Below are 14,379 nucleotides of genomic sequence, written 5' to 3' on the forward strand. Positions count from 1 at the left end.
CATTTGTTCCAGTAAGGGTTGAGCATGAGTAAATTGTAAGTAAATATATAATATATATTTACTTACAATAATATATATTTAATTGTAAGTAAATATATAATATATATTTACATAGAAATTGATGTATTTAATAATTTTGTATTTTTATTATACATTTTTATTACATATTTAATTATTAATTTAATTGCATTATTTATGTATTTAATATATTTATGTATTTAATAATTTATAACTCATTTCGCGTAATATAGTAGTTATTAAAAAACGTAATATAAATATATTTTCCTTTTCAAATTTTAGTTTTTTGAGCTTAGATTTTTTCTTTTTCTTTAAGATTTTCATTTTGATAGATAATTTATCTTAAAAACTTTCTTTTTATTTTTCAGCGCGTTTTGAAACCTTTAGAGTTGTCAAAACATATTGCGTGGTCAAGTTGTAAAAACAAAATGCCATCATAGGCAACAACTGCTCCTAACTTGACAATTTCATTTGACCTTAGAGTCTTCATTCAGAAATGCCAGAAATTACGCGTAATCATCCTAGTTAACCCTTACGTGCTACACAGTAGCAGTGTAGAATTTCGCGCATGCGCATAATAGGTATTGCGTTTGATGTGTTTTTTGAACAAAAAATTTCTTAGTAAAGTAAAAGTTCCTTTTAACTTCACTTAAAAATATGTTGTTTTTATGAAGAAAAAAAAAAAGGTTTTCTCCACTCGTCAATATTGCAACATACTTAACTCGTCAGTATGCCATCATAAGAAGAAGTCATCATTTTCATTTAAAAAAGCTGTCTGCCTTGTTCAAAAGATAAAATTGAAATAAGTATTCCACTAAATGCACAAAACTTGGAAATAAAATGCATGAAAATTTTATTTCTACACAATTAATATTAAAATCACACTCTTAAATATTTAAAGAGATTAAAAATACAACAGCACATCCCAAATTCCAAAATTTTTGTTGATTATAAAAGCATTATTTGTGCGTAATGGACGTATTTTTACTAAAACTAATGTAAAGTCAGTATAAACATGTTGGTCTAGTATGTTTTTCATAAACAATATTTATGAAAATATGACTGGTATGCCATCGTAGGCGCTATGTTATCATAGGCGCTATGTTATCATAGGTGCTGTGTTATCGTAGGCGCTATGTTATCGTAGGCGCTATGTTATTGTAGGCGCTATGACCGGTATGCCATCGTAGGCGCCACGTTATCATAGGCGCTACGTTATCATAGGCGCTATGTTATCATAGGCGCTACGAAAAACATCTAAATAATACAAATAAATAGATTTATAAGTTTTTCATGCCATGACGACGAACAGTGTCTACTCTTGTAAATGATGCGGCAGCAAGCCGATGTACACGTTCTATGTCAATTCTTTTAATTGAAACTCTATCCGCTTTTTAAGTTTGCCTAGGTTTTCAGCTTGCCAATTTTTGTTGTACACTAATCTCTTAAGTTCAGACAAAAATCTTCAATTGGACGTAATTCTCGCACATTAGCAGGATTATGCTCTTTTGGTACAACCTTAATATTTTTTGCTTTAAGATAACTTTGTACTTTACGTGAATAATGCGACAAAGCTATATCAGGCCAAAAAACAATATTGTCATTTTATGATGTTTTTCAATGAATTTCTCCAATCTAACAAGACATTTTGAAATAAACACATCTTCATTGACTGCTTGGCCTGACGGAGCAATGTACTGCTGAGAGATTCCCTTTGTAGAGAATGCAATCCAAACAAGTAATTTTGGCTCAAATTTGTCTTTTCTTTTTAACCTTACATCATTTGATGCTGCATTTTTGTCAGAAGAGTAAAATCCAGCATTTCCAGAAGTATTAGTGTTGCCAAATAAAAATACGATTCATCGTCAATAATAACAATTTTTTTCCGAAAAATCGAAACCAACCTGCGGCACTTTGAACGAACAGCTGCTTTTTGAGCCAGTGTTCTTTTTGGTGATTTAGTTTTTTTACGATAGCCAATGCTAGTTTTTTGGTAAATGTACGGTTTAAATAAAATGTAGTTTAAATAAAATGTACGGTTGTGATACATAAAATCGTTTTGCAAAACCACGCTGTGAAATACCATCCTTTTGATCAATCGATTTTTTAAGGCTCTTTATCTCTTATGCAGGCATCTTTATTGCTTTGCGACCACTTCCGACTTTTCTTTCTGGTCCTATATTGTTCTCCTTTCTTTTAAGTATATTATAAATAGTAGATTTTGGTATTTTCTACATCCGAAAATGATTTACAATAAAGTTTTTGTTGTGATTCGGATACAAATCCAAAAATGCGTACACTCGCTTTCTAAGGGAGTCTTTGTTATAAGCTTTTTTTTCATTTTTAATTATTCCTAAATAAATTATTTTTTAATAATACATTTAAAGAACTATACTTGCAATAAAAAAGAAGTGATTGCAATTATATAAAATTTTTCCATTTTTATATTTACACAAACTTTGTCCAGATTAGTTATCACATGTTAAAACCAGTAACGGACAATGTAGCCGCATCTATATCTGATTATAATTTACTTTAAATCAGATTTATCTGTATTTCAATTAACTGTTCTTAAAGCTCTTTTATTCAATTTCTGCACAATTTTACTTATTAAAGCGCCTATAAAATGTTGTTAGGTAGGACCTACTGACCTACTTACCTACAGACCAACATTCTATAGTTGAAACGGTTTTAAACTATTTTTTATTATTGATAGTGAAAACTTAAGTTTAAAAAAAAAGTATAAAGCATCATTTCTAAATGGAATTCATTTTGTATTTTCGACTAAGGTAATAAAATTCATTTTTTGCCGACTAGAATTTAGGGTTTGAGAAGGAAGGGGAGGGGGGGGGGGGGCAGATAAAATATATAAAAGTATTTGTATATTTATAAATAAATTCACAAATATTTTGATATACTTTTTTTTTTTTATCTACTCCTATTTATATAGTTTTTAAAGCACTTTAAATTTTTTTTTTTATATAAGAAACATAATTATGTTGATCCTAAAAAGTTTTAAAACTAAAATAAATGGCTCAATAAATGAACTTGTGTCGTTTTTAAAATGAAGGTCTCAATACATCGACGTGTGTCATTTTGACGTCGGAAATGACGAGTTCAATTCCTTGTCATGTACTCCGTTAATTGTAGTAAATGAGGGAAAAAAATTTTAAAAAAAATGTAATTTTTTAGTACTTTAATGTTGTCTTTATTACTATTATTATTATTTTTTTTTTCTGGTTTTACTTTTTATTTAGTTCTTATCTACTTTTTAAATGTTTTTGTCTATTTTTTGTTAGTTGTTTTAAATTTTTAACAATAAAATTCTCGATCACAGAATAATATGGACATTGGAAAAGAACGCGTGCAACGATGTGGTGATCGAGCGCAAAGAATTTTATCTCCTCGCGATATACAACAAATAAAAGATCTATTCACGAAAAGATATACAGGAAAGGCATGTCAATGAGAAATTTATGAAAACGTATATTTTAGCTATTCTTATATTTGACCGTATTTTAATTTTGTTATGCTATAAATAATAATTGTTGTGGCTCATCTCCGTTAAAAACCCCCATCTGCAAAACCCGAGTAAATTGATTTTGAGAAAACAATGAAAAACCAAACTACACTTTTATTTAAATAGATGATAGATTTCAATAAATAAAATTAAGAAATGGAATTAACTCAAAATTTTTATTTTTGTGCGTTTTCAGATGGGCTCCTCAATTGTTGTCAATTAAAGAAAAAACTAACCATGAGCGAGATCTCGTCACGTTCTCGTTTCTCGTGAGAAACGGGACTTCTCGTGAGAAACGAGAAATAGAAAATTCTCGCGAGAAGTAGAACGAGACTTAAATATTATATTATTTTCCAAATTAAAAATTATTATAATTTACAAAATTCCTTATAATTTGTTTTTTTAATTAATTAATATTTTGACTCCGTGATTTTAATTAGATTAAAAAATTTATTTAAAATTATTTTAAAAAATCTAATTAAATAATTTTAATTAGATTTTAAATATTTTTAACCTGACCTTTAGACTTCTTGAGCTCAGGACAGCTACATCTCTTGGACTTTTCATGCTATTGACGAAAATTGGAGACTACATCACTGGACACCCCATGTCCAACAGTTCCCAGGCAGACACACAGGTATCTTAATTGAAGGAAAGCTGGATTCTTTCTTAGAAGAACTAAATTTGCCTGCTGATTTGCCTATGTACTGTGTGAACGACCAGGCAAGAAACATGAAACTTGCAGTCAAATTGTCAAAGCGCCTTGACAAATACTTGTGCAACAATCATATTTTGCAATGTGCAGTTCGAGACTCATTTGTAATGACTGCTGGAATGGATGATGCGTTGGAAACATGCAAAGATTTGGCTTCTTTATCTCACCAGTCAACAGTTGCAGCTGAGTTGCTTGAATCAGAATCAGATGCTCAAGGAATCAATTATAGACAGTTACGCCAATCTGTTGACACAAGATGGAATAGTGAACTGGATTGCATGGCTTCTGTCCTACATCTAAAGAGTGCAATTATCAGCTTATGTGCAAATGAAGATATTTTTCCTTCAAAGACCATCAGTGCATCACAGTGGAAATCAATCGAGGGAGCAGTAGAAATTTTGGCACCACTTAAAGAAGCTACAGAAACGTATCGGCTGAGTCTATTCCAACAATTAACACTGTCGTACGTGTAACAAACGTAACAACAACGTGTAACAACAATTAACACTGTCGTATGTGTAACAAACGTAATCGGCTGAGTCTATTCCAACAATTAACACTGTCGCCGATTCTCTTTATTTAATCCATGACAAAATTGATCAATTTATTGAGACGGATGGAAAAAATGGCTACGGCGTCTTGTATGCAAAAAACTTGAAAAGCTGCTTTGAGAAAAGATTTCCTCTTTGTCACACTGGAAACTTATTGAGTGCTGCAGCAAACTACTTAAATCCTGCTTTAAAGAGACTTCACTTAAAACTCTTCAAAAAATTTCAAACAACAAAAGAATGGCTAGCCTCACAGGTTAAGGATAATGTTGAGTGCCAACCTGTTGCCAGAGTCCTTTCAGCAAATTTGTCCCCTAATTCAAAACTGAAGCGCAAGTTAAACGTCAGACTTGAGAGACAACATCTGAACTGAAACCTATTTTGAGCGAAATGTGCCAGTATAAATATCTCCCTGATGCCAAAAAAGACTTTCCGATTCTTGGTTGGTGGAAATTACATTCAAATACATTGCCAGAACTCTCTTCATTAGCTAGACAAATTTTAGCTATTCCAGCAAGTACAACTAAATCAGAGAGAGTTTTTAGCTTAGGATGAAATGTCGTCCGATCATCCAGACACAACTTACACCCAGAAAAAGTAGAACAAATCATCTTAATCAGAAAAAACATCGTCTTGTTTGGCAAAAGTTTGGCAAAAAAATTCTGAATTAATATTTGAAAAAGTTGCTTACATTTGACAAACTTGCTTACATTTGTCATTTGTGTCTATTTGTCAAAATCATGTTTACATTTTTTTTTTTTACTTGGATTTTAATAAATTTGTTTTTAAAAATTGTTAAATTTCTCGTCTCGTCTCGTTCTCGGTCTCACGAGAAGTACTAACTTCTCGTCTCGGTCTCGTCTCGGTTTGAAAAAACCTAGTCTCGCTCATGGTTAGAAAAAACTATTTTCAAATAGAAAAATTTTTAATAACGAGATAAATTGTATTTGTAATTATTAGTTTTTTTTTAAATAAATCTCCTGCAATTATAAATTATTGCATGAAATTATAAATTTATATGCTTGAAATAATAAAATCATATGTTTGCAACAATAAATTTAAATGTTTGCAATAATAAATTTATATGCTTGCAATAATAAATGTGTATGCTTGCAATAATAAATGTGTATGCTTGCAATAAAAAATATGCATGCTAATAAAGCAACCGTTTAAAGTTATACTTTAGTCCAGAACATATTGGCAAATTAACTAGCATGATTTAAAAATGCTGTTCAGTTTTTTTTTATAAAATAAATGTTTAAATATTAGTAAAAATTAGTAAGAGTTTGTTTCTTTTTAAATAAATTTTTAATAAGGAAGAGCTACCGTTTGTTGACAAAGTAGAATATTGATAACTACATAATATAAATAAAGTTTCACGTTTTTTTAAAGATTTATGCGGTCACTTATCTAATTTGTTACACTTGTATCTTAATTTATTTTTAAACCTTTGTTTAGTTGAGTTTTATGGGAGAATATCCGATAGGATTAACTGCGTGTCAACTGGATCCATTGCCGCCTTTTCAAAATATGTATGGCTGGGTTCCAGTTGCAGTTAGTCCAAAAGATTTTATTTCATCAATTATGTGCGGTAGTTGTCTCAAAATTAGTCCAAGATACGAAATTAAAAGAAGTAGGTTTTCTTACGACGCTGACAAGACATATTTTGCGACTGTGGTCGACGAGTGTTTGCATTGCAATATAGGTATGTACTGCTTAGGGTCGTACCTACAACATGTGTGACAACCAAAAATGGAGTATTAATGTTATTAAATTTTATACTAATTTGTGTAAAAATGAAAAAACTGTTTGGATTTTTTATTTGTATTTTTAAAATAAACGCCGACATTTTCTAAATGTTAAAATTTCCTAAATATCAAATACGACGCTGATTTTTCCTCCCAATATGTTACACTCTTATATATAGCTCCTTGTTGCCAAGTTGTTGAAAACTTTGTTAAGTGTTTTTCAATTGAAAAGTCACAAAAACTTTTTTAATAAAAACACTCCTAGTAGGAACGGCTCAGTTTAATATTTTTATTTATACAAGACTCTGTAAACTCAAGTTGTTTTAAATAAAGATTCTGTAAATCAAGTTGTTTTAAATAAAATATATTAGGAGATATACGAATGTACAAGGATGGGGACGGTATACATGATGTCATTTATGAAGCAATAGAATGTCCGCCATTAACCGGATCCAATGGAATGTTAAGAGTTAAAATAAGTAACTGTGCGAATAAAAACGGAAGAACTGAAATTCAACTAAAAAATACAAGGTATGTTTTATTTGCTTACGTAAAACGTTATTACTTAACAGAAATAACTAGTTATGCTAAATAAATGTTTAGATTAAATATCAAATACCACCTGACATAACTCTTCTGTGAATGTAAGAAAAATACGTGGTTATTTTTAGAAATAATACGATATTTTTGAGGAGTTAAATTTTTTTTGTATTTTTTGTTTTTTATTTTTTGACCACAAATAAGTACGCGCTAAATATCCAAAAAAGTAAAACAAGAAAATAAAATCAATTTGATTGAAATGTTAATCATGCAATTATTAACTGTTTAATTAAAAAACTCTCTCTGTTAATTAAAATAAATAAGATTAATGATAAAATCTGTTAAAATTTTATTATTTTTGTTGTTTTTTAAATTATTATTAAAATTATTAACTCGCTACAAAATTATTAGATAATCTAAAATAAATTATAGTTTAAAATATTATAAATAAAATACAAAACATCGTTTAGGTTGCCTATTGTTGCCATTGAATTGTTTCAAGACGAAGCTTGGAATTGTTTAGATAGAACATCAAACAACTTTTACCGTCTTCCAAACAATAATTTTAACTCGTTTCCTATAAAGGCAAGAGCTACATCCATTACTGGCGAGCTTCTAGGTTTTACAATAGAAAACTCAACAGAACAGATTATTCCAGCACAGTTTTTGTCTATGTACTCAAGTAATTTTTCCTTTACTTTTTTTTTTGTCAAGCAATAAAAAAATCCTACATTTTAGTTTCTACCAAATCTGGACCCCCTGAAATATCTGCAGCTGCAGCAATTTTTGAAACTTCGCATTTTATTGCAGCGGTATTTAGAATTTTCATATAATTTTGCTTTTTTTGAAATCCTTATTTTTTTTTAATGCATCAGCATGTTCAGTGAGTTTCCATGTGGTCAGTACATTCAAAATAACTATTTGAACACTTTTTCTTCTTTATCATTCGAGAAACAATTAAATGTTCTTTTCAAACGGCTGTCATTTATCCTCATTTTTTTTGTTGAATCTCTCTTCTTGTAATTTTTGATCCTTTACTAATTGACCTTTCTTCCTTATTTATTCGCTTTAATTGAATATGCTTTAACTTTATAAATAGAATCTTTATTGTTTTATTACATTTACAGGGGGTTGTGAACTTTTTTATTACGTACAAAAAATTAAATTAAAATTACACATTTATGGTCAATATCTTGACAATATTATGTTTTCAAATTTTTTTCATTTTGATTTTTCTGCAAATATACTTAACATTATAAAATTTATTATAAAATTATAAAATTTTTTTCCTTTTTGTAAATGGAGCAATGTGTAAAATTTACGGGAGAAATTGTGAGCTTGCTTTTGCAACTGCTTGACATCCTCCAATCTTGTCTCTTTAACCAAGTCATCTATATTTTTATAGAATATTTAAAAAGTAATACTTGTTTATTAATATTCATAGCCACTTTGTTAATAGTATATTTAATACAAAGTTATCAGTTCTTCACAATTTATCTAAAAGCTCAAAACTTTTTATAAAAGTTTAAACTTTACATAATTTTTTTGAAGAAGCAATTTTTGCGCGCCCCAATTTTCCAACTCCTCATAGATTTTTACTTAACCTAGTTTACGTATAGACATGTACTTTTGTTGTTTGCTTTAAGATATCAACTACATAAATACAATATCTTTGTACTCAAGCTTTCCGCAAAAACCCATTTTTCGAATATATATTTCAAACATTATATTTAATGTTATAAATTTTTTAAATTAATTAGAATGATTTTTTTCTAGTGAACCAAAATTTTTCACCAAAGTTGAAATGTTTTGTACCGCTTGAAGAGAATTCAGATCAAATGCCAGAAGATTTTCTTTCCAATGTACCGACTTATAAAAATCCAAATGAACGCAAAAAAATTTATAAGGGTATATTTTCAAAAGTATTATTTATATTTTGAATGTTACTTATATTATTCATGTATGTGTGTGTATATATATATACATATATATATATATATATATATATATATATATATATATATATATATATATATATATATATATATATATATATATATATATATCTGTGTGTGTATAATATTCTATATTTAATATGTATGAGCATATATATTAAATATATACTTTCAGTCATATTGCAGAATTGCAAAATTGTACATACAAATAACTTGCTAATATAAGTTGTTGAATGCCATTTTTAAATTTAACCAATAATCGGAATTTTTTTAGCTATTCATTGCTTTTTTTAAAAAAGTTTTCAATGTTATTCTAGTAGTGTTTGCAATACGATTCCAGTATTTTAATTGTTTTTTATTAACTTTTTAGAATCGCACTATAAAAAATGTAGATAATATTACTTAGTGTTAAAAAAAGTTCACACTAGCAAAGTAAACTTTTCACAAGTAAATGTTTCTAATGTCAATAAACTTTTGAGGCATCATCAAGGAGATACGAAACTATGAGGGTTCTGGGGTTCGACTATTTTGTTATTAAAGGCTATACTTATTATTGTTATTAAAGGCTATTGTTATTAAAGGCTATTGTTATTAAAGGCTATACTTTTATTGTTATTAAAGGCTATACTATTATTGTTATTAAAGGCTATACTTGCAATAAAAAACAATATTAGTGTAACTTGTCAATTTCTTGTTCGCTCATTTTTAAAATTTTTTCTTCTTTCCTTTCTAAATATATTTAATGTTAATACAAACTTACTTAACTAGTCATAATTTAGTTTCAAAAAATAAGAAAATAAAATCTCAAAAAAGTAATATTACTTGCTTGAGAATAAATGTAAAGTATTTAAAATTTTTTTGATGATATTTTGTATTTTAGACGACGTTTTAAAACAATAGTTTATTCTTTTTAAAACAATACAATAAATTGTTGTAATAAAAAAATAAAAATGGTAATTCATTTACAATTGTGTTAACTCGTTTTGTGTTTCAAATTATAAGATTTTTTTGTACAGGATTAAAAAGCTTGATTGGAAAGTTTGCTCAAACCAATCTTTCAACTGAAGCCGTACTTAAGTTAATGGAGAAGAGTTCTTCTAAAGAAATCGAAATTCAATCCGACAAAGAAAAAACAAATGAAAATAAAACTTTTCCTCGCAAAAACTTTTTAACGTCAAGTACTATTCCTTTAAAGGAAATAAACCAGTCTCATTTAAAAAAACACCCTTTATTAAACTCCTCATACTGCAGCCATAGAATAGACGGTCAATACCCATATCCGGATGATTGTTATTCATTTGTCATATGCACAAATGGCTCACCTATAATAAAAGTGTGTCCGGCAGGTTTATTGTTTAATTCAGAAGAAACTGTTTGTGATTGGCCAGCTAATGTAAAATGTATAGAAGGGGAATTTGTAAAGAAATTGCAACTGTTAAGCGACGAGGATATATTTACTAAAAAATTCTTTGGAAAAAAATAATATTTAAATTATAACAACCCCCAGCTTTAAAATCTTAAGAAACGTTTTGCTCTGGTCTGAGTAAATTTGTGCAAGTAGCAGTGATATCTTTTATAAAGATTTTTTTGTAGATATTTTAGGTGAGCAATGTTTTGCTAAACACATTACAAAAAACTTTTGCTTTTATTTTTAGCAGCTAAACTTGGTTTAAAACTATTCCTTAAGAATCATATTTAATTGAAATTCAAAACCTAAAAAAAACAAATATATACATCATAAATATAAGGCAAAGATCACGTAAAGAATAAATCATTCAAAGATCACGTAAAGAATAAATATTTCAAAGACCAAATAAATATACGGTTGTTCAAGGCAGAGAAAATGAACTTAAAAAGCACTTTAAAAGAAATGGTCAGCGAAAGAAAAATTTATATCGTGAAATAGTTTATATCATTGCTATAATGACAATTTTTACAAGCGGAAACACAATTTTTTTAATTTTTTGATATTGTGGTAAATGCTGTTTTTTTTTTTTTTTTTGTAAACGTTTTTATACTAGTGTGATTTGTTTTTAATTAACTACTTATCTGAATCTCTAAGAAAAGTTGTTTACATAAATATTTTTTATGTGTGTAAAATTATTTTATTATTATTATAACTGTTTCTTTGTCTTAAAGTGGTGGACTTTAAAGTGGTGGACTTTAAAGTGGTGGACTTTAAAGTGGTGGACATCTAAAAAATTATTTTTTGTATCTGACATTTTTCCAATTGATTTTTTTACTTCAAACATGAATGCATTAAAAAAAAATTTCATATTTTTTGGGCAAAATTGTGGGGCTTCATTCTAAAAACATGCAAAGATCTTAGCAAAGACATCTCAAAATTTTAAATAAAAATGTTTTTTGCAGTTTTATGCCTTTTAAGTAGATAAGTCAAAATAAAATGGATAACTGAAATAAAAAACTTTTGAATTTTTTTATTTATTTTGAAGCACAATAGAATTTTTCAATGTATCTAAATTAAGGTTACATTTCTAACATTAGGGACCAAACATTTTTTTTTTTTCTAAATTTTTATTCTTAACTTTTTTTATTTTCGATTTGTAATTATTTTAATTAATTATGAGAATTAATTATTATAATTATGAAATTTTTTAATACATTCATGTTGTAATGTGGCATTATTTCATAATACCACATTACAACAAAAGAAAACAAAAACAGCAGAAGATTCGGCAATGTTCGAAAAGCAAAAGTTATCAAAGTCATTTAAACGAACTATTAAATATTCTAAGAAAACATGGTTATTTAGAGTGGCCGAAAGATATAATAACCTTTTTAAGACCATCTAAAGTTGGTACAGTAGATATAAAGTAGATAAAAAAAATATTACACTTTGGAAGTTTTTTATTTGCTCCTCCTTATTTTAAGCCGTTTAAGAATATATGATAGGTTGCAAATCATGATAAAATACTTAAGAGGTTTTGAAGTTCTGGTATGTTTTAGACCTAGTGCTAATACTGAGTTTGAAAGCATATTTCACGCCATCGGTAAGGAAGGAGGCGTGAAACTCCTACTAAAATGCCCTTCCGCAGTGCTCTATAACCAGACCGTTATGTCTTCTTAATATTTCGCACAATATTGAGCACAGTTGACCGTGATCTGCACCCGATCAAACCCCCAATAACTTAATATACGCCTAACCTCTTTTTCTGCAAACACAACATCAGAATTAGAGTCAGTAATTAATACCGATTGATCGACATTGAAGATCTGCTCAGGACGCTTCTTCACGCCAGCTTTGGTTCTCTTTATACACTAAATCAAACCTGTCTTTTGCAACCTCAGGATTTTGAGCCCTGACTTTAGCAGAACTGCGTTGTTTTGTTTTCTTGCAGCTATGGAAAGAGGACTTGTCAGGAAGTGACTTAATGCCTTAAGCTAATCTCTTCCAGGACGTTCATTGACAAATGGTGTCCCCTGTTAGTTTTAATGCAGAATTCCAAGACAATCTCCAGAGTTCGGTCTTAGTAGAGCCCCATCCTCATTCAGCTGAGAGTTTTAGGCACTCAACCAGTTCAAGCTCACCCTTAAGAGAGAGAGCTGTTGTCTTACCAACATGAGCATCAACTAGAAGTTCTCCTCTGACTCTTTTTAACAGTATCTTTTTATCTACTTTAAAATATTTTGCTGCCTAACATACTAATATCCCTTTTTTCAAGACAGAGTTGTAGGCGTAAGCCATTAGCTTATACTTGGCAGTTTTTTCCTACCACCCACTTTCTTTTTTCTGTAATGTCTCACCATCTGAAATAAAAGAATAGGAGCATAGGCATTTGAATATTTTAACCTGTTTAATGACACAATCTCATATTTCATAAAAATACAATTTTTTTTTTTTACAAACTGTTTATTTTGTTTTCTAGAGTAGAAAAATAAAAATTACTGCAGAAAATACCCTTAGAATTAGGTTCCACTCATTTTTGAAACTTTGGCGATTTGTGACTCAGGGATGCTTTCGTGGAGCCAACACACTGACTAAACATTTCATTTCATTATTTTGATTGGCTGTACGACAACTTCCTATGCTCTATAAATGCAATCTGATTGGTTAAAATTTGTAAGAACAAGATGGCTGTTTAAATAAAATTTATTTTTGCATGTTTTCAGAGATCTTGGGGTCTGTTGCTCTAAAGGACTTAATACCCTGCTTAGATTTCATACAAATTGTTCTATACACCGGTCCCTTAGTTCTAAAGAGTGTTTTAAGCAAAGAAATTTGTGATCATTTTCTAACATTGCATATTGCAATTTAAGAATTGCAGTAAAAAATAAAATAATAATATAGTTTAAACTATAAAAACTGTAATCGTCTTTTGGTGAGGATTGTAAAGTGCTCAAAACATTTGACTATAATAGCTTATATATATTTACTTATTATACTAAAATACAAAAATGATATTCAAAAATTTGGAACATAATAAAAAATAAAAAAATTATGAATGTGATAGTTTCTAAAAAATTCAATAATTAACAGCCATTTAAATGACTTTGAAATTATTGACGACTATTATCCCGTCTTTATGTAAATAAGCCAAATAAAGCTCTTAAAGTTGTGATGTAATTAATCATCAACTCCAAGTTTAATTAGGTTTAAGTAAGTTCATAGTACAAAATAGTTATTTTTTGGTAAGCATTACAATGCCATTATGTTTATATGGGGCGAAATTACCCCAATAAAATCTAATTTGGGGGAATTTCGCCACCTATGTTATTTACAACAAAAAAATTTTAAATTAGAAATTTTTAAATTACAAATCTTAAAAAACACATTTAGAATCAATTAAATTAAAGAAATCTAACAATATTCAATAAGTGGGGGTATGGCCATTGATACCGAGAGGTATCGGGTATGTTCCCCCTCCACCTTTTTTACCTATTTTTTCTTTTTTTTTCTTTAGTCACATAGCTAAGATTTTTCATTCACATAGCTAAGATTTGTTAATTTAACAGCCCTATCTATCCTTTCGGGAAATTGAATTCTTCCTCCTAATGTCCTTCGAGGTATATACAGTCGTCCCCCGGTTAACGAACCCCCCTGTTAGCGAACTTTCGGTTAACGAACCGAAAGTTTGCCCAAAATCCTCCCCCGGTTAACGAACCGGAACTCGGTTAACGAACCGGGACCGCCAAATGGCGTGCACACGCGCGTGAAGGTCGGGCGCGCCGTCCAGCATTTCCCCCTCAGTTTTGTGAGTGTCATGGAAGCCTGGGAGGTGAATGGTTGTGCTGGGTGTGCTTTTGTTGTTTCATTTTTTTCTTTTCTTGTTTCACTAATATTTTTCATGCATTTTTGTGCTTTTTTCTAGGTTTT

General features: G+C 29.1%; 1 protein-coding gene across 2 annotated transcripts in view; it reads left to right on the plus strand.

The window, feature by feature from the left end:
* The window catches only part of LOC124813378 (uncharacterized), a 19,147-nt gene extending 7,983 nt beyond the window's left edge, over positions 1–11,164 (plus strand). Inside the window, exons 2-7 of one of the 2 annotated variants that reach the window (XM_065810243.1) lie at positions 3,356–3,475; positions 6,260–6,506; positions 6,921–7,080; positions 7,560–7,771; positions 8,866–8,997; positions 10,061–11,164. In XM_065810243.1, coding sequence (XP_065666315.1) covers positions 3,356–3,475; positions 6,260–6,506; positions 6,921–7,080; positions 7,560–7,771; positions 8,866–8,997; positions 10,061–10,527 — 1,338 coding nt within the window. In that variant the 3' untranslated portion in view covers positions 10,528–11,164. Of the gene's footprint in view, positions 1–3,355; positions 3,503–6,259; positions 6,507–6,920; positions 7,081–7,559; positions 7,772–8,865; positions 8,998–10,060 lie in introns of both variants that reach the window. The other variant, XM_065810244.1, reaches the window with a different exon arrangement.
* Positions 11,165–14,379: the final 3,215 nt, after the last annotated feature.

The sequence above is a fragment of the Hydra vulgaris genome, chromosome 11 (genome assembly GCF_038396675.1).
Source record: "Hydra vulgaris chromosome 11, alternate assembly HydraT2T_AEP".
NCBI classification, from domain to species: domain Eukaryota; kingdom Metazoa; phylum Cnidaria; class Hydrozoa; order Anthoathecata; family Hydridae; genus Hydra; species Hydra vulgaris.